The 21,191-nt window shown below is 41.7% G+C and overlaps 1 protein-coding gene across 4 annotated transcripts; it reads left to right on the plus strand.

The window, feature by feature from the left end:
- The first annotated feature begins 11 nt into the window (after nt 1–11).
- fam193a (family with sequence similarity 193 member A) lies at nt 12–19,734 on the plus strand. Of its 4 annotated transcripts, none has more exons than XM_042427847.1 (24): nt 12–407; nt 1,711–1,785; nt 3,206–3,448; nt 6,312–6,487; nt 6,589–6,756; nt 7,167–7,413; nt 7,585–7,709; nt 8,729–8,876; nt 9,009–9,083; nt 9,184–9,258; nt 9,363–9,475; nt 10,186–10,428; nt 10,717–10,873; nt 11,069–11,209; nt 11,793–12,071; nt 12,438–12,660; nt 12,759–13,115; nt 14,846–15,131; nt 15,253–15,439; nt 15,754–15,993; nt 16,141–17,032; nt 18,311–18,392; nt 18,821–18,922; nt 19,450–19,734. In XM_042427847.1, the coding sequence occupies exons 1-23, from the start codon at nt 186–188 to the stop codon at nt 18,912–18,914; spliced, it is 4,848 nt and encodes a 1,615-aa protein (XP_042283781.1). In that variant the 5' UTR covers nt 12–185; the 3' UTR covers nt 18,915–18,922; nt 19,450–19,734. The 4 variants fall into 4 exon arrangements, with proteins under 4 accessions (XP_042283781.1, XP_042283774.1, XP_042283765.1 ...); XM_042427840.1 differs by having other exon boundaries at nt 18,821–18,916; XM_042427831.1 differs by having other exon boundaries at nt 18,821–19,734.
- The last annotated feature ends 1,457 nt before the right edge of the window (nt 19,735–21,191 follow it).

The raw sequence follows: 21,191 nt of genomic DNA on the forward strand, positions 1-21,191 counted from the left end.
TCCAGTCAGAAGCCATATTGGAATCTATGAAGTCGCCTTGCACTTTGATGGAACTGAGTGTCTGTCGTTTTGGGAGTATCTAAATCGCTATCCCGGATTTATACCCGAGTGATTGTGCCAGGCATTCCACTTGAGACCCTGCCAAGACTGGACGGCAAGTTGTCTCGCTTCTTTTGTGGAAAAAAATGAGTCCAACCGATGCTAAACGAGGGGCTAAACGCAGGAAGAACAAGCGGGGCGGTGGCAGTAGCTGCAGTGCTGTCTGCAACACCAGCGGTGGCAAGGCCGGGGTTGCCTCGGCCCTAGGCTGTGCGGGAACAGCAACACCTGCCTCTGTCGTCAGCTTTTTAACACCTGGCAGCGCAGGCAATGGGAATATGGGGTCCATCACGGGCATAAACGGAGAGGTAAGAGTGACACACAATGTTAACCGGTGGATGTCAAAACGGGGGCGACTAGCTAGCAGCGTTATCAACGACACAAATCTGATCAGGGCCCGACACTGATGCGAGGAAGGCAGCTAGCTGACTAACCTATGCAACAAATCTAGATATAAATTGGCTTAATTAACGCTAATGCTTGTTGTTATGCTATGTGGACTACCGTGCCAGCTAACAAGCCGTAAGTTATAACCATATTGTTAAAGTGGCCTTATTATGTTGTTACAAACTGCCGTAAACATCAGGCTACTTATCTGTTAAGGCTGTGACTACCATCGTTAGCTGAAGTTCAGAGACCGTAGCAGAATCGACAACAATTTAAACACCTCAAAGCTTTATTTTGAGCTAATACAGTGCAGGTAGGTTGAGCTTACACTGGCGAAGACACGATTATTCAAGAGTAACATTAGGTTAAACACAGACTGCTTTTACACAGATAAACATGAATGCTAGCTAATGCTAACAACTTGAGTCCCGTCGGGCCTTGGATGTGTTTTTACAAGCTGACCTTCCAATCTTTCCGGCTTATAAAGTTTTTTTTCCTGAGTTTAACTGGGTTATACCTGCCAGGACATGAGCTAAACCATCAAACTTATTGTAGCTATTCAGGTTGGCTTAAATTGGCACTAAAACGGTAAGTAAGTGTTGCATTGACTTCATAAAGAAAATTTTAGTTTCATTACACCTGACTTATATTTGGTAGTTCAACTCACAAATTATGTTCTGTTTCTTGAGGTATATTTAATGTACTGATGTAGCAGCATAGTTAAAACAAATCCTTCATGTAGCAAATATGTATATGTTTATAATACACACACACACAGGTGCTGCTGCTTCACGTTATCTATTAATTACACATTATCTATCAATTATCTCTGTCGTGGGCACCAGCCATCTTTCCATTGAGATCTGGCACTTCATGATATATGTCTGATTATCATTTGTGCACACATTTATGTTTATATAGTATGTATATAGTAGTATACCTGCCTAGAAACTTCAGAAGACCTGACTACATTGCTTGACAATTTTCTGCCTTGCATGTGCACCACACACACAGCTAGCTTGGAGACTTGGAGAAATGTCTCTACTTCAGTTCTCTACTCTAAACATTGATTTTAAAATGTGATGTTACAATAAGCGTCCCACTAAAAGTGATTCACTCTTCTAGGCTGTGTTAAGAAAACTTTCCACAGAAAGAATTAATCATGTGCTTGTCGCTATTAAGTGGGTGGCTGTATGTAAACATGGGGTTGTTTTTATTCCTCAGGTCAAAGTGAACAACAGTGTTACACCACAGTTTACGGAAGGACCAGTGAATGCTGACTTCTCCGGAGTCCTTCAGGTAAATTCACATGAGATGTTTCCATTTAATGTAACTATTTACATCAGAAGTCCATCGGCTGAAGATTTTTTATCTGACACCTTTTTTTTAATAGCCTTTACATACAAAAATCAAAACATATCCAAAGTGACACAATGGCCAAATTATCATAAATATAAAGCATATTTGATTCTCCAAACACACTTGTGTGCTCAGCCACAGCAGGGCGTCAAGATGCTCCAACATTTGTGTTCGGACTACACACTAGGACCAGTGATGGGCGCCAGTCCAGTTGTGTTGTGACTCTCCACCTCGAATGAACAATTACAACACTAATTTCTGTTTTGCAGCACTTTTTTTTACACCAGTGTCATAGTGCTGACACCTCAGAAGCAGCCTTGTGTTGGCATTTATCCACATTTCAAGGGACTCTAATCAAAGCGTTTCTTTAGAGGAAAGATCTGCCTTGAATTTTGGAATATTTTGCTATTCTAATGAGTTTGGGCAGTAAAATCAATATCTACAACCACAGACAACCGGCTAAACTGGAAAGCACATCACCAAGACATCGATGATGTCATCACATGTCACATTTGGAGCTGGTCCATTCGCTCTGACTGAATTTCTCGGCTCAAATAACCTTTGTTCGAATTATTATTTTACAAACACGTTTTATAGGAATGTAGATCTTACTGCTCTGAATAAGAAAAGAAAAAGTAAGAAAAGTATCCCAGTAGCATCATTATGGATCTTGCTATAGTGTCTAAGCTACAGTTGCATCCGGCAAAGTTTCCCCTCTAACGAAATTGATCTGACTGATGATTCCCACAAAAGTATTCATTAGTGCACCATGGAATATGATGCAACATATTGTCCTGTTTACATACACCATCGTAAATAATCAATATGGCTGTAACAGTGTCTTGTTTTGTATATTGTTCAGCACACACCTTTTGATTTAATACACATGATGAATCAAACAGTCCACTCCAGGCTTGTTCAAAATGTGTGTGTTTAGCCGAGCTACTTTCTGTTGTATTTGTTATACTGTAAACACTGATTGTTTATGATGCTGAGAAATTGGTCTAAATGGGTCAGGCAAAACTCAGTTGTTTCATTACGACGTCTCAAAAATACAGAATTGAATGTTGCATTACATTGAAACTGTAAATATAAGAATCATACATTATTTGTTTATTTTCATAGATTATTTGCGTAATTTTGGATTTTGACACCGTCATATTGGATTGAATGAAACTATAAAGTTTTTGATGGAGGCAAACGATTAAGAAAAAAGCTTTAAGCACTTGGCACGATTATTGTTTTACTGCTCTGCCTTTGAGTGCAGCAACAGTTCAGTCAGATTACTACTGGAGTAACGGGAGACGATGAGTGACCCACAACGCTCACGCTGACAGTAACTACATACCTTCTCTCACAGACCCCATTCACGTTCGGCTTGAACCAGCGGGCTCCCTACACGGCTGGCGACCGCTGCCTCTTATGCCGATGTGAGCGTAAAGACAGCGCCGTGCCTTCGGAGGCAGGGATCCCGGGCCAGAACGGTACAGCGCAGCCCACCAAGACACCCAGTGCCCTCCAGCTGCCTCTGTGGGTGTGCTCAGACTGCAGGCGCACAGTGGAGAAGGAGGACCGGCACACTGCTCTGGAGCAGTCGTTAGGGGTAAGTCACCTGGGTATGAATGACATCACAGGAAAATGATTTGAAGTCGTGGGATGTTGCTGAGGATAAAAAAGAAACGACAGACACTAAAAGTTTATGGATATAGTGAAAAAAATGTATTACATGTCCCCCAGTTCTTTGCATGATTCACCATTTCCGAATGTTATGTTTCTGCACCGATGCCAGATATCTGCAATTTAACTCGCACAGCTGTGGTCATTCTTTCAGTGCATGGTGTAGCCTCTGGGTGTTCACCAGAGACCTCTGCTTCTTTGCCAAAAAGGCTAAAACAGATGCAGTGGTCAGAAGCAGCAGCTGTTGCTGTAGAGAATGAAATAAAGGACATGTTATCATTTAATTTTTCGACTTGGCTTAAACTATGGCTAGATAATAATATCTAGCTTAAATATGCAAATTCTCTGTCACGCTCTTCGAACAAAGAACAATGCAGTGGATCAAATACTTACAATGCATTAAACTATAATGCATACATGAAGATAAGATTTCAGTACGTCTGAAGTATATTCCTCACTGTCAGATGTTTCTTTTTCTTTTACACATCAGAGCGTGACTGCAATTATCCTCTCAGGCCTGTGCTGTATAGATGCCATGATGTCTAAAGCTAATACCTCTTCATATAAAGAGCCCCTTTATGTTAGACAGCCCATGCTATGCACCCAGCTTGTGTCTTTGCAAGGACAGCACTAATTTAGTAGTGGGAAAATCTTGTGATTCCACCCAGCGTTTTCTTCACTGGAGTACAATGTCACTTTTCTTCGTCTGGGTTGTGTTTATAAGGGTGTGATTATTATTGGTTGTAATTTGTAAGGCTATTGGCTATTAACAAATTTTGACCACATACAAAATTTAAAAAGGAAACGACTCAACCTTATTTTTTTACAGGGCGTTGTTTTTTTTTACCTGTGCCTACTTTGCTGGAGAGTGAGTGAGAATGCGGCGTAATTAGCAGGAAAATCTGTTATTTGTAATATAGACTGCAAGAAGTAGTTTCATCTTCTACCATTCCTTTTAAATTAGAAGTAATGTGTAGTCCCCTCTGCTAATCACATTAATGTTTTAACACAGAGACAGTTCTAGCTAATTTGGCTATTTGCACATTGGAGATCTGAATTAAGGGAAATTCCTGTCATTACTCAGCTATTGGATTAGGAAATTCAAACCCAGAAACTTACTAAATCTGCATATTGTAGCAGAATTTTTAAATTGCATTACTCACATGAGTTAGATGTGTCCACTTCTGCGAGATTTATTTTCTACAGTAAGACATGATCTCAGAGACACACTGCCTTACTGACCCCATGATTCAAAGTTGCATGGTCAGAAATAAAAACACAAAAATTCGCTCTTGTTCCAGCTTCTCAAGTGTGAATATTTTCTGGTTTCTTTAGTCTTCTATGACAGTTAACTGAATATTTTTGGGTTGTGGACTGTTGGTCGGCATGAAACAAGACATTTGAGGTTGTATCTTAGGCTTTGGGAAACGGTGACCAACATTTTCACCATTTTCTGATATTTTAAAGACCAAGCGACTAATCAAGAAAATAATCAAGAGATTAGTTGCAGCTCTATTACAATATAACTCAAAATCCTCTTTGTTACCTCTAGTAGTCGTGCGTGGTTACGTAGAAGAGCTGGTTCATATATTTTTGGTCATGCTTTATAATAAAGCTTGTCAGGTACAGAACCAGTCAGAAGTTTGGACACAATTTCTTTTATTTAATTTACTTTTGACTGGTACTGTATGTCAGGGGTATTTGCTCTCCTCAGTTTTGTGTATGTGTGTGTGGGTGCTTTGGCTTTGGCTGCTGAGCTTGGGTTTGGTTTCCTCATAAATGTATTGTTCCATTGCATCCTCACAGCAGGGCCTTACTATGCTGATTCACATTATTATGGGCTTATAGAGCCAAACCACTGAGAAGCTTTTCCTGTGAAGCAGCTGCAGAAATTGTTAAATTTGCATTAACGAAATTTTAACACATAATTATACTGTAAATCCAGCAGTTTGGCACCGATTAGATCAGTGAGGCCCCTATCCTAGCCACCGAGGTTAGGGAGGTTAGTCTAACTCTGTTATCTAAATTGGTTCGATTAGAAATTGTTACTAAATGTAGATTCTTACTTATTTCAGCACATTGTGCGTGTTTATAATTTTTTAAAATTGCAAGGGAGGAATGGATGAAAAGATGCAGCTGTTGGTGAATTTGTTGGGATCTGCAGGAGACAGTTACTGAGTAAGTAACATCTGTCCCATGCAATTCCTGCTGTATGATACATGGTTGGTATTGTGCCCAATTATCAGGTCCTGACACAGACACAAGACTTGCTCCTTTAATTAGCTGATCCCAGCTGCTGTACCTTGACTTCCTTTGTTGGCAGGTCATAGCATGTCTTCTTCCTTGGCCTTGTAGCTGCCACAGTGGACAAGGAAGGAGAACTGTATCGCTGAGACATAACAGTGTTCAGACCTCTGTGACCCACGGTTCTGGCTTTATAAATATAATATTTTGTGGTGTTTTGAGGCTATGTGCGATGACTGTTGAAAAACATAAAATACTCCTAAATACAGAGAATTGCTCCACATTCACATTATATGCATTATTTCAGGCTTATTGTACTTTCCTGTTGACATTCCCAATGTGTGCTAGTCATATGATTTGCCATTGCAGCGTCTTTTGGACTTTAGACATCAAAACATCATAAACATCACGTTATTGTATAGTATTTATGATTCAGCAAACAACACAATAATTTAGAATTGTCTTTAAAACATTGCAATTGTGTCTTGAGAAATGTTTAAATATTGTTCTGTATCTAAGTATGTTATTTTTCGTATTTCCCACAGAGCCAGGACTTTCTTTTGCACATGCCTGTGGGTAATGGAAACCTGGGCCAGGAAGCAGCCCCAGGGGACAGACTGACCACTGCTGCGCCTACACTACCCATGCTCCCTGCCCCGGACCTCACCGCACCAATGCCTGCTGATACAGTGTGCAGCTGTGAAGCCTGCAATGAGCGACGGTCAGTTCGGAACGACTGCCTCTGAAGTGATCTTAATTTCAACCGATTATCTTTATTCAAAAGTTGATGCGATCTTCATGATTTTGTGCCTTGAATTACAGGGAGATCTCCGCCGAGTCAGAGAGGGAATCTCAGCAGCTGCAGAACCACTGGTCGGAGGTTCGCTACCTGGTGCGTTGTATCTACCGTCAGACGGGAACACCACTGGCAGATGACCATGACCAGCCCCTAGAGAGAGACAAGGAGGGCATGAAGGAGCTGGTGGACAGGTATAATAACTGCAAGCAGAGCTCCGTTTCACTGCTTTCTGTCATATGTCTTTATTTTAGGGTGTGTGTCCACTAGAGGTCTCTATTGAACTGTCAAAGTCTCTGTGGATGCAGGAAACAAGCTTCTGTAAAAACAATCAGAGGCCTTTGAAAGAAATGATGTCAACAAGCTGAAACTATTTCCTTCTCTGCTGTAATTGGTCAGGTTAAAGGCAGCATAAAATGGCATCTTTACTTCCTTCACATGACTGATTCCTGTTGAATCACGATGATGTGCTGGTAGGGAAACCCGGTTTGATTCTATAGAAGGGTCAACAAGTCTTTTGTTGGGAGTTTTTATTTAAACCCACTTGTCCAGTCTCAATGTATTGGTTTCTTTGATTGTTAAAGGATCTATTTTCCTCTTTTAGACTCTGTGAGAAGGACCCCTACCAGCTGTACCAGCGGTTGGAGCAGCAGGCCCGTGAATATGTCTTGGAAATGAAGGTGCGGCTACTGAAGCACCTGTCTGCAGGCTCCAAGACTACAGGACCAGTGGGGACCGTGGCTGCAGCCCAGGGTCCTCCTCAAGCCCACCAGTTCATCTCCCTGCTGCTGGAGGAGTACAACGCCCTCTGTCAAGCTGCACGCACCATCAGCAGCTTCCTGCTCACCCTGGTCAGTTTGCTCTTTGTGAAGCTAGAGATACTGTGTTAGCTGTCCTGCAGGTGGCACCAAAGGCAACGTTTTTACCTTTTCAACAATGAATCCAGCATGTAGTGCTATGTTTTGACATAGCTGGTGTTACTGTTTTTGAATCAACAATAATCCAAGCTGTTTTTTCCTCAGGAGAATGAGCACCTCCAGAAATTCCAGGTGACGTGGGAGCTGCACAACAAGCACCTTTTTGAGAATCTGGTGTTCTCTGAACCCATCTTGCACAGCAGTTTACCTGCACTGGTTGCACAGCTGAAGTAAGATATAGTTTTACTAGTTTAAAGAAAGATAGAAGTTACTCATCACTTATCTGCTACTTCAGATCCAAACTATTGTTCCACACATACAAATGTTTTTAGCCATGCTTGTGCATGGCTATCAGTGTTTCCACTATAATAGTACAGGCCTGGCGGGCCGTCAACGAGAACCCCCGCCAGGCCAAAAAATATTTTTTTAAATGTCAAAAGTAACGCCAAATATCCATTCATTCGCAAATCAATAGCGTTTGGGAGCCTCTGAGCAGCGCTGTCTCGAAACGTGAGTTAACATCTATGTTGTTGCCTGGGAAACTGCAGGTAGCAGTCTCCTTTTAAGGAATAGGGCAAAGCGTAAGCGAGTGAGTGGTTAAGCAAGAGAGTGAGCGGCAGAAAAATAATGGTGATTGCGAGTGGAGCAGAGGAAAAGGTTAGCAGTAAGTTGTCATTCTGCCAGTAAATGTACAGTACAGACTACAGTGTGTCAGTTAATAAATGCCGCAGCTTGTCAAGACCATGAAAAGTCACATCTGTTGTTTGTGAAGGGGTTAGCTCCAAAGTTAGCAACAATGGGTTAGTCTAGTCTGACGACACTAAACAGATAAATAGAAAACGGAGAAATGTGTAGCTGCCTACTAACCCCCCCCCCCCAAAAAAACCAATCGACAACACCCCCCTCGCAGGCCAAATCACTCATCCTAGGGGAAACACTGGCTATGTTAATGGGTCTGCCATTTTGGCCCAGATGGAAATGTCTCAACAACTACTGGGCAGATTGAGATTAAGTTTTGTACAGGCGTTCATGGTCCCCAGAGGATGTATCCTTGTTGATCCCCTGACTTTTCATCTAGCACCATCATCAGGTCAAAATGATAATTTGTCCAATACTTTGGTTTATGACCAAATAAATTAATGCCCATCTTCCCAGTCTTCTTAGTCTTGTTAAATTTTGCATCTTTCTTTCCTGAGCCATTCAGCAAGTGTCTACAAATTACATGTCTTATTTTTCATCCCTCATTCAGACATGGCACAGCCTCCCATGATTCATACAATGAAGATATGTACAGGACCTTGTTAGAGAGCTACCAGCAGCTGCAGCAGGAGATGGCTTCAGTGGCTGCTGAATGGCAGGAGTGTGAGAAGAGGATTGATGACTATGTAGATGAACAGGTAAACACATCCAAGACAACACAAATGCATTTGATGCAGAAAGTAACAGTACTTTTATATAAAGGTGGCACTTAAGGTGGATAAAGATAATAATTATTAATGGTTTAAATACTGTATGTGATTCTTTTGCAGCTGCTTTTTAAGGTGGAGGGTCAGAGTCTCACCAACCAAAGAACAGAGCCACACAAGTCCTTGATTAGCAAAAATGTAAGACGTTTTAAAATTATATCTGAACACAGACAGATGTTTTTTTCCAGTCTTTGATGTATAGAAGTTTATGTTTCTTTCATGATTTGCCAATTTCCAGACTTTGAAGACTAAGCAGCGAATGCTGAAGGAGGACTGGGAGTTCTTTAAGCAGAGAAGATATATAGAAGAACAGGTATGATACAAGAATATGGAGCCATCATGGCAGATTATAATGTGCATTTCTCTGAATCAGAGCAGTTCTTTATTTTGTTCTCTTTACCTCTCTTTTTGTTCTAGTTACCTAACAGTAAGAAGTCGCCCACCGGAGACAACAACTTCACAGACACTATGAGAATGCTCTCATCTCGTCTGAGTATTCCAGACTGTCCAAACTGTAATTATCGGAGAAGGTGAGTTTAGAGGATTAGCTGTTATGTCATTATCTGGCGTGGGATCAATTCACTGCCTTGCAGTAGATGTGAAACATAGTTGAGACTAGCTTTATTTTCAAATGAAAGAAAATCTATTCTTATTTTCCTATTAATCTTTCAACAATTTATCATCTTGTCGTGTCAGTTTATGAAAGATTTAATTCCCTGACTTTGAGTTGTCAGGGAATTGTTCCCACTCTGAAAGTGTACGCCCCTGTTTCATCTAATGAGTGAGCTAAAGTGTGAGATTTTGAATCTGATCTGCACAACATGTATGGTTGAATTTCTCATTTATATTAAAATGAATATTATCTAAACCTGCTAGAGGCTTTGATTTCAGCAACAGAGAATTAGTTTTTGACTGTTATTCCCAAACATTTGGGGCTTGGCAGTGATTTAGTATAATTGCTTAGTAATCATACAGTGACAAAAGTCTCATACGTCATCCTGTCAAAATGAATGGTTGGTAAATTTTACCAAGATCCATCATTTCATTAAGTCCTAAACATGACTTTATTTATTGTCAAAATTAGTTTTTTTTTTCTTAGTAAAACACTGAAAACCATTTAACTTACTGAGATGAACATGAATTGTAGTTTATACAATAAGAAGTTGAATATAGTAGTAAATCACTATTGACATAATGCTGTGATACGGATTAATTTTGTCCGTATTGCACACCCCAACAGGTGCACATGTGATGACTGCAGTCTCTCCCACATCTTGACATGTGGCATCATGGACTCTCCCATTGCTGAGGACCTCCACATCAAACTGCCTCTGCAAGGGGAACCTCCACGGGACTACCTGGCAGAGGTGCACCCTCCCAGCCTCTCCTCCGGCAGTTCAGCGTCCGGCTCCAACTCTAGTTCTCCCATCACCATTCAGCAGCATCCAAGACTTATTATGCCTGAAGGGGACACCAACACTTTGTAAGTCAACCAACCAATCCCAGTGCTAGTCCCAGTCCCAGTCAAATAGTTGTTCATGTCATAGGCACAGGTTAGAGTGTGTGGTACATTGTTCACTCACCCTAAAGATTAATATTGTCCTTAAATTCAATTTTAAAATGAAAACTTTAATTAAAGGTGGTGTGGCATCATTTGTCTATATCATATAGTAATTGCACACCTCTTCCAAGAAGCTGCCATTTCCCCCTCTTTCACTTTCCCCTAACCTGACTACTCATTTCTCTTGATTCTCACTTCTCTTTCTTCTAGTATTAGTGATGATGACGAAGTGCCTCCGTTGTCCAGTAAGTTTGGGGACATCTACCCCATGAGTGGTTATGAGGACAACAGTGTTGTGAGCGCTGCTGTGAACGGCCTCCACAGTGAGATCAATGGGGAGGGTGAAAACGTGGCGCTGAAGGCAGGGGTGAGCTCTACACTGATTTGATACTTTGAACAATGCCTAAGATTAGTTGTGAATTTCCCTGCTGAGTTTCTGGATGATGAAACTGATATTCATTATGAGTGAGTTACCAGTAGTTCGGGAAGTGTTTTGTGTACTGCTCCTCACTCATTTCCTAATAGAATCTTCATTTGTCCCATTTGCACATTTCCACCTCAGTCTCCTCACATTACCAGCAGCAGTAGCTCATCAGAGGGTGACGAGGAGGAAGCTGATGGCAGTGGGGAGCCCCCAGGGCAACAGGAGGAACTTTCCTCAGGAAAGACTAACAGTCCTCCACCTTCTTACAACCACCAGCAGGTATTACCACACTTCTAATGAGACATCTTTATCATAATTGCTTGGGAATGCTGGGAAGCTGATGCACATACAGTCATTACTTTTAAACGTGTTTAGACACAGAAGAAGGAAGGACAATCACGGTATTTCACAGGATTGTTTTTCATAGTGGAGACAAAGGGTTTTGGTTTAGGGATGAGTTGCTCTTTCGACTTGGGTTTTTTGTTTCTGTTTTACTTCAGTTCTTTTCTTTTGTGTGTGTGTTACTGACCAAAATGTTTCGGTAGCATAAGAGTATCCTACTGTTTAGTATAGAAAGCTTAAATCACATATTTACTGATTTGAATCATAATTTTGCCAATTTTAGACGGCCACAAAGAAATTCCGCCAATTTTGTTAAATGATAAACCGTGTATTCCCCAAAAATAATGTACTGAAAAAAGTATCATTTGTCACTGATACCAAAACTTAGGTATTTTATTGGCACAACATTTTCAAACAATACCCAGACCTTTTCCCCCCACATGGGCAATTGTCTTATGTTGAGGAACACACTCCAGAATAAAAGTAGACAACCTGTTTTGAATTTGTGTTACCACCTCAGGTAGAACAGGTCCAGCATGCCTGCGAGTGCCACGTGTGCAACCAGGACCCCAGCTCCTCCAACCTGGGCCCTGCCACATGCCTGCCCCCTAGTCGGCTCCACGCCGCGCCTCCCCCCGCTGTTGGACACCAGTTCTTCACAGACAGCAAGGCTCCCCCTGCCCACCCCGCCCTCCACCTCTACCCCCACATCCACGGCCACCTGCCCCTACACAACTTCTCCCGGCCCCTACTGCACCCTACACTCTACCCTCCCAGTCCTCCTCTCACACACAACAAGGTGAGGATTACTCTTGACCCCGCAGGTTCCATAAGGATTGACAGAAACTATTTTCTTTTCTTTTTTTGTTTCGATGTGTTAAGTTGTAGCTCTGATAGTTTCTTTCAGGGAAAACTGATTCATTTCCTTATCACTGGGGATTTTTTTAAGGTTCCAGGAACAATACTAAGCTTAGTTGTACTCTAGTTTCACTTAATTTCACTGTCATTTTAATTGTCTACCACAAGGGGTCAGAGTGTACCCAGTCACAGTGGAACTGATCCAAAACTGAATTGTATGTCTGCTCAAATCAGTTCATCTCATAATCCCAAACTAATGAGACAATTTGTCTTGTACCTTAACTCGACCTCTCTGTTCTTTTTCAAGCCTCTGCCCCCAAACCCTACATCAAACCACTCAGCGGCCAAGCAGCCAGCCTTCAGCCCGTCATTACCAGAGCACGTCTACCAGAACTGCTTTGGTGGTGCGGGCGGAGCAGGTGACTGGAACAGCTCACTGCAGTGCCTCTCGCTCAAGTTTGAGAACCTGTGGGATGCCGCTGTGATGAAGAGCTGGAATCCTTCTATGCTGTTGCCTGAGTCCCTACCAGGTGAGCCACTCGGGCAAAACAGAAATGATCAAAAATTGAGTGAATGGACGAACTCAGCAAGTCAAAATCACGCCTCCTCTCACATTATGTATCAACAGGTGACATGCTTGGACCACCCCTCGCTGACGTCCCCCTCCCCCCAACATCTATCGGCCCCCAAGGGGAACACCCCTCGCTGCCCACTCCTCTACCCCCTTCCTCTAACTCTTCCTCATCATCGTCCTCGTCCTCATCATCATCCTCGTCGTCATGCTCCTCTTCGGAAGCCAAAGAGCAGAAGAAGAGTGGCGCCAAGAAGAAGTGTCTCTACAATTTCCAGGATGCCTTCATGGAGACCAACCGAGTAGTGATGGCCACCTCCGCCTCCACGTCCTCTGTGTCCTGCACTGCCACCACTGTCCAGTCAAGTAATAACCCACCTATCCACCTAGCATCTAAAAGACCCAACTCTTTAGGTAATATAGGAGGTAGGAGCAGTGGTTAGGTTAGTACTCGTAAGAGAGCTTGCTGGTGACAGAGATTGTTTACCAGTCAAGGAAAATGTTTTGCTTTTTAGCTTTTCTTAGTCCGTTAAAAAATTGAATGCACACCCACACTGGAACAAGGAACCTGGTCATTATTAGCTATTCACAGGCCTCACGAGGGTATTCAGTCAATATCTTTGTGATAATAGTTTATAAGAACTTATTAAGTATTGATCACCACAGCCTTTCAATCCAAATATGGATCGGATGTGAGAGGGATGCTTCTGTATCTTTGGAAAAAGAATTACATTTATAGGGCACTTGATGCTACTGTATGTAGATTTGAATGCAAGACTTCATATTAGCAGCCACTGTAGTGGTTGCAAATCTTCCTGGGATCCATACAGTTAATAATTAATTCACAATCATCTGATGACACTGTAAAAAAAAAAGAAAAGAAAAAGAAAAGAAATGAAAATCAAATTAAATCAAATCAAAACTAAAGAAAAATACATCAATTTGGTAAAAATAAATCATTAATAATTGCTGTAACACAAGTTAATTACAATGCACAACCTTGAAAAAATACCAAATATATTTAAAGGTATTGAACTATTGGTGTGCCCACCGAGTACCAGAGTAAACTAAGGTGTTTTTTGTATCTAGCACCTACCCCACTGAGGTTTTGTGGATGCGCCCACGACTACTGTGTTTCATCCCACTGAGTATGAACAATACTATTAATAAAACACAATTCACAATAATCAAACTACATAAATAACAGTCAACATTAAGCAATGATCTAAGCGTAGTTAGTCATAGTCTTGCTCAACAATCAAACTGAAATTGTAATGCTCCTCACTATTTGGAAATTCTCAATGACACTGCAGCAATTTTACACAATTTTCCATTTTTCAAAAGAAGTTAAAACTGTGGTACAGTGGTAACAGTGTCAAAGCTTCAAGCCTGTGGGGTGGGGGGTATTTCCTTTGACAGTGGTTGACTGACATTTGAGAGTGAGAGTTGGCATGCGTTGCTAGGAGATGAACTGTCAACTTCTGTGGTGTGCTACTGACTGTAGCACGTTTTATCCCAGTAAATCCTTTGAATACTGGTATTCTTTCCCCTTTTTCAAGAAGCACATAAAGCATTGGTCATGTACCGTTTAAGACGCTCGTCCTTTTTACAATGATAAAAAATTTGGGAACACGATCATGTTTTAAAGTTTGTATTCCACTTGGAAAGTTGAAACGAGCAAGCTAGGCTAACTAGCTTCCACTTTCTGAGTGCATAGGATGTTAATGTTAACACTGATTCCCAACGGATCATACTTTTGGTTCATGTTATTTCAGTACCCGCTGAGGCATTGACAGCTCTCACACACTCAGTGTTGTGTTCGTCCTGAATTATAGAAAGGAGGGGGAACCAAAACTGCACACACCTAAAGAACATATATGTATAAAACTTAAACTTCCTCTTTTTGGTAATTATAGCTTTGACCACATAAGTATACAAGTCAAAAAAAGTATGACAAAATTTTCTGTGGCTTTTGTTATTTCTTTCTTTTCTGAAAATGTGCGTTCCAGTTAATTTTCTTGAATTTTTTGTTAGTCATTAACTTGTTCCATTGTATGGGAGCTCTGTGAATAACTGCATGCTTTAACACGTTGGTTTGGAGAACAAAACTGTGTTCTCATCCAGTGTATCTTTGTCTCCTCTAGATGATGTATTTCACAATCTAGGTAAAGAGGACCATAGGCAACCCGCTCCAGCCACCCCTAGAAACGGCTCCGCAGGAGTACTGACCTCCCTCCCTCCGCTCTCTGGTCCCGCCCTGCCCCCAGCACCCACCACGCATCTTCCCACAATGGGATCGCAGCCCTTTCCAAAGATGGCCGCTCCAGCCCCAGACTTTGTGGAGGCCCACCAGGGTTTGTGCCTCCCGCCTGCCGAGCCTCCAGCCTCCTCAGCAGATGGTCCCGTCAGCGCCCCGCCCAGTGTCTGCAGGTAAGCCAACTGAGACTCATATGAAGGGGAAGGTGATGTTGTTGTTAGTGATGCAGAAGAAAATACCCTAAATTGAAGGCAGGTATTTATAGGATTTGGTTTTATTCATCATCCTTTTCAGTGATCCTGACTGTGAAGGCCATCGCTGTGAGGGGAATGGGGCATACGAGCACCAGCCGTATGATGGAGAGGAGAGTCAGGACGAGGACAGCTGCTCTGAGCATAGCTCCTCCACCTCCACATCCACCAACCAGAAAGAAGGAAAGTACTGTGACTGCTGCTACTGCGAGTTCTTTGGGCATGGCGGGGTAAGACACAAAATGGTTATTACTCACTGAAATTAACATGTTCACCTCAAATTAACATGTTCCTGTTTTCTTACAAATTTCCAAGGATGCTAATTACAAGTACTTATTTGAATGTTCTCAAACAATCTTGAATTTCAGTTCTGCCTGTAGTTAGTTTCAAACTAAAATGTTTGTAAGCATTATAAAGCAAAAAAAAAAAGCATATGACGTTCTGACGTATGACAGATGTAGTCTAATGGAAAATAGTGTTTATTAGAGTTAATACTTTTTTCAAAGACTATTCTTATCCCTTGTATCTTGTATTTTATTCCCAGCCCCCAGCAGCTCCTACCAGTCGAAACTATGCAGAGATGCGGGAGAAGCTGCGCTTGCGTCTGACAAAACGTAAGGAGGAGCAGCCGAAGCGTGAGGAACAGCAGCCGGTGATAGAACGGGATGGAGGGGTGGAGGACCACAGGCGTGTCGAGGACCTGCTGCAGTTCATCAACAGTGCTGACAATAAACCTGCTTCTAGTTCTAAGGCAGCCAAACGGGCCAGGCATAAACAAAAGAAGGTAACTGTCTGTCACAAAGAATTCATTTAAAAATTGTCTATCCATGCGGTCTCTAAACCCATTGGAAATACAGAACCCCTGATACTAAATAATCCAATCCTTTTGGTGCTTTTCATAATGCTCATAGTGTATGTTTATGTGTTTCAGATGGAGGAGAAGGCCCGTCTGGAGGCAGAGGCCCGTGAAAGGGAAGAGCAGCAGCTGTTGGAGGAGCAGCAACGACGACAGCGGCAGGAAGAGGAAGAGGCTGCTCTTCAAAAGGAACTGCTTCGGCTGCAGGAACTGCAGCAACATCGCGCCGCCAAGAAGAAAAAGAAAGAGAAAGCAAAGGAAAACACCGCACCCCCTCAAAACAACCCACAGCCCCTTAAACAGACAGCTCAGAACGTCCTAGATAATCTTCAGAATGGAAAATCGCAGCTGCTTCAAACCCTCATCCGACTCCCCGACCAGAAGGAACCCAGATATGACCCCGTACCCCAGCCCAACACACAGCACAGCCCAAAATGCACCAGTGAGAAGGCCAACATCCCCCACACTCCAGTCACCCTCCACAACGGCACTTCTACATCTCAGCTTGAGGTCAACAGTAAAGTTAAAGCAAAGCAGTCCGCTAAGGTGTTCATGTGCGAGGCCCCCGTTAAGAAGGCCCCAGAGTTACCCAAGAGCTCAGATGTGCCAGCAAAGCTAGCTAATGGCATCGCTCCTACCACTACAACAGACACCAAAGCAACGCGAATCAGGCCTGTTGAGGCCTTGTCTCCTCTCCCAACTACCGAACCCAGGAGGGAGGAGAGGTGTAACAACAGAAGTGCTAGTGGAAAAAGGCAGCAGCCGCAGCAGCAGCAACCCCTGACCCAAATAAAGGAAGACAGGAGAAGTCCACCTGTGTCAAACCCCTCCCCGTCTCCCCCTCCAACTTCCCAGTCTGAGCAGACCCAGCAGAACGGTAAACCTCCCAGTGCAGAGTCCCCACAGCCCAAAGGCAAGACCAAGAAGAACAAGAAGAAGAAGGGGGACAAGATGAACAACTCAATAGGTTGGTATTCTGTGATCGACGATGTTTACAATTTCAAGATTCAGTTGTATGTCAACTATAAAAAAAAAAAAAAATGGTACACATCCATTAGGTTGTCTAAATTACTGGTGTGGCTTTACAGACGTCATGCTCAGTGAGGGAAATATAACCCTCTCTTACGTGACAGAAATACCAACTGTGCTCTAACACTCTGACCAGGATCAGCTTCACTTTCCAACTTTACATTTATTTCCTTACTTGTCTTGCTGGTATTCTTTGGTATGAACACGGCATCATAGTGCAGTTAGTGAATGTTTGCTGATTGCTGCTGTCATTTACTTCTATAAGCAGCCAGTACAAGGTTCGCTTAAGGTAATCAATCTTTAATTGGTGTTGCACTTGCGCCTTTACAGCCCTGTTTTCTGACAGTGTAGCTACATACAAGTGATTTTTGCTGACGAGTTGCAGCAACAGAACCAGTTCCAAAACCAAATCTCATACTCTTCTGAACACTTTCACTTCTTCTCAACTTCTCAGCTGGTCTCTTTAACTTGCTCGACCAGAACTGAGAGATCTGAGATGTCATTAGGGTCGGTGCCTCATAACATCTTATACAATCAGAATCCATTATCATATTCTTTGAAATCCTTGCTTAATCTGTTTAGGTTTGAGTTTCAACAATTTTAAAGCCAATATTTGTAGAATTTGAAAATGTGCAACTTCGGTGCCCCCCCCCCCCCCGGTGGTAGCATTAAAGGGGAAATCGTGTATGTAAATCATCGATACCAGTACATTGTATGTAAATAGGTAACTCCTACCATGTTTGCCCAAAATATCTAAATACCATGACATTTTAACAATATAACGAGTATTAAAACGTCATGGGAAGCGTAGTTGTTGAATCTTAAGAAAATTACCAGAAAGGACGTACAGTAATGCGTCCGTTTTTTTTTTTCATAACGGCAATTCATTTATATAAGGGTCTTATTTGATTTTGCATATGCAGACTACGTGAGTGTGGCAACAGATATACTGCTGATATCAGTCAAATGAATAATCAAGACCTGGATTTATTAAGATATACTATAACTATATATAATAACTGTAACCTCAAATGATAAACGTTGTCTGAGGTGGGCGGGATCACTTTAGAAATGTATGATGTCCTGACAGGTTGGGACGAGTGCTGCTCAGGCCATGACAATGTTGAATAAACCTATAAATATAATTAAAAGCAAATGACTTAATAAATATATTTGAAGTAGGAGCTAATATCACATGTTTTTTTTCCTTTTTTAGATGATGTATTCCTGCCCAAAGACATCGATCTGGATAGCACTGAAATGGATGAGACGGAGAGGGAGGTGGAATATTTCAAAAGGTGTGTTTATTAAACTCGGATGACCGACTGGATGTTTCTGAAATCCTTTCTCTCTTGTTGTCCTTTAACTTTTAAAACTAAAATAATTGAAAGGGTTAAAGTCCCCTCCCACTGAAAAATGTGTTTTGCTTATTGATACTTAACTTGGATGTTTTGAGATTCACTGAACTGAGTTTGACCCTAGAAGCTTGTTTTCACATTCATCTACTGAAGGAGGAAGTTTCTTTACGCTCCTTTTCCCAAACCTCAGTTTAGGGTGTGCACTTACGAGCATGATTCTGTGACATCACAACTAATTTGGAACATTCGATCATGGTGAATTATGCAACTAGTCGACTGAACTTTTCTAAAAAAACCATATCAGTCACAGATGACTACTATTTAAAACATATTTTTAATGTGTTTTCTTTTATTTTTTGTCTCTGCAGGTTTTGCTTGGATTCTGCCCGGCAGACCCGTCAACGGCTTTCCATCAACTGGTCAAACTTTAGTTTGAAGAAAGCTACGTTTGCTGCACATTGAAGGTGTTAGTGAGTGACTGTCAGGACACAATCAGTACCTTAACAGCTATACCAACCCACACGTCTCCCCCCCCCCGCCCCCCCCCCACCCCTTCTGTCCCTTTACCACCATCCAACTGTTGTCCTCCCAGAACTTCTCTCCTGCTGTGCCCAAATCACACCCACGCTGCCTTGCTTTGTTCTTGTCGCTGTGTGGTTCCAACACAGACCCATCTGGACTGATCCACCCGCAGAACTAAAACAAAAATGAAATGAAAAAGAATCACAAAATGCTACTTCACATCTGATTAATTTTCCTTGCGTGCTTGTGTGCTTTTAGTCTGAGTTGGGCATTTCTCTTGACTGAAGAAGCCATGGTCTGAAATTATTTTCTTATATTGGCTTACCTGTAGTCAAAAGATGCTTGCTATGTCTGGATGGTTTACCTCTGAAAAAAAAAGACACATGGAAACAACAAAAAAATGAAAAATGTAATGAATTAAAAGCTGTATTTGAGATATTGTGGCTTACTATCCTATCGTTTCCCGTTCTCCTAGCACGGCATCTCATCCACGATTGACAAGGGGGCTTGGTCAGCTGGTCTCCACTCCCTGCTCCCCCCTCCAACCCCCCCTTTTCCACCCCGTTTCACAGAAAGGAGGAAGGCGTAATACTTGACAATGTTCTTTTTTTGGTTTTTAGGTTCTGTTTAACAAACTGTTGAGTAAAAGTGTACCAGTTACAGTTTTTGTTTTCTTTCTTTTTGACCTGTAGCCAGCTTGTATCAGAATACTTTCAGAATGAAATTGAAAAAGAACAATACTCACACTATCAGTCTGTTATAGAGTGTATATTGTATTAACACTGAAGCCAAACTGGCTACTTTTAACATATTGTTAAGTAATATTAAATCTTGTCTTTCTTTTTTGAAAGATGGAATACAGTAGTATGGCAGGATTATGTGTCTTGTGTCAAATCTTATTTCCTACATGCAGTGGAAATTGTCAATAAAGGACATGGACACTTAAAACTACACATACATTTAAATAACTTACATTAAAATCAAGCCTAAGTGAGAAAATCATCGTTCCTTTTAAGGTCACTTCTCGTCAGTGTGACCATGCCCATATGGGACTGGTAATCAAATATATTTCTTCTACAATGGCAGGAATTTGATCATCGTCGCTGCTCTGCATGTCTGCAGCTACACAAGGTTGCGATGTGAGTCACACCCTCAGATACGTGCTCCTTTTGGGAAATGAACAGCCATAGAAATTGACAGTCATAGTCCATCTAGAGGGCCACTGTAAATGAGTCAAGTAGATCCCAAGGTTCATTTTCATTTGTGAAGTACATTAAAACAAAAAAAATGGGGGAGGGGGAGGGGGGGGGGGGGGGGGGGGGGAGCGGGCATTGGGCTACTTCAGGTATTTACACAGCTCTTTTTCATATATGCTTATGAAACTTGAGGGAAAATTAGTCTGAGGCAGTTATGAAATCAAGTACATTCCCACAGGGTAAAGTAAGCGTGAAATGAGGTCATGCTTTGGCTTATCTAGATGTAGATGAGTTAATACATACCTTTCACTGATCACTACTGTCAGGTAGTAAAAGCTCTTGCTTGGTGTTTTTCCACCAGTGAAAAGATTCAAATTTAAAATTAAAGAGGGGCATAAGGACATTTTTGTAAACTTTTTGTAGTCCTTTTCCCCTTTATGCTATATAGTGTTGAAAATGTACTTACCTTAATGTGTAGCTGGGTGTTTTAAGAATACTAAGGAACTGAACCTGACTTTCAATTTCAGTTCATTTTATTTGCTAAAACCTCATAAAGACATAAGGGTAAAGAGTTACCTAACATTTCCTGTAGGATGCCAAATATTCATATATTTTCATTCTTACTTTAAAATGAACACCAGAACTGTTTTTTAAAAAATGTATAAATGTCGTAAAAGTACATTATGTAAGTATAATCCCTTTAGAGAACTAAAAGGATAAAGTGGAAGAGGAAGTGAGCTACACGATGACTGCTTCCTCTTACTTTTTCCAAGAGCAGCAATTTCTTAAAACTAAGGGATTTCACTGTCAGAAATTACCACTGTTACAATTTGATGAATGAGACAGAGCAGATATGACTCATAATTTATTTCAGGTATGAATGAGTGTCTGGCTGTTCTGTAGAGGCTGCTTTGCTCTCAGTCACTGATGATGTAAGGACTGGATGTACCACGTTGAGGCAAATGCCCCACAAAACTACGCAAATGTAGACGAGTCAAAAACACCAGGTGAAATGTGAGAG

Source organism: Thunnus maccoyii, chromosome 2, assembly GCF_910596095.1.
Source record: "Thunnus maccoyii chromosome 2, fThuMac1.1, whole genome shotgun sequence".
Classification (NCBI taxonomy): domain Eukaryota; kingdom Metazoa; phylum Chordata; class Actinopteri; order Scombriformes; family Scombridae; genus Thunnus; species Thunnus maccoyii.

Bases quoted from the DNA above. Each gene is read 5' to 3' on its own strand.
- fam193a (XM_042427831.1), top strand. From the start codon at position 186: ATGAGTCCAACCGATGCTAAACGAGGGGCTAAACGCAGGAAGAACAAG. The intron at 3,449-6,311 runs GTAAGTCACCTG...TATTTCCCACAG, and splicing joins CTCTGGAGCAGTCGTTAGGG to AGCCAGGACTTTCTTTTGCA. The intron at 7,414-7,584 runs GTCAGTTTGCTC...TTTTTTCCTCAG, and splicing joins GCAGCTTCCTGCTCACCCTG to GAGAATGAGCACCTCCAGAA.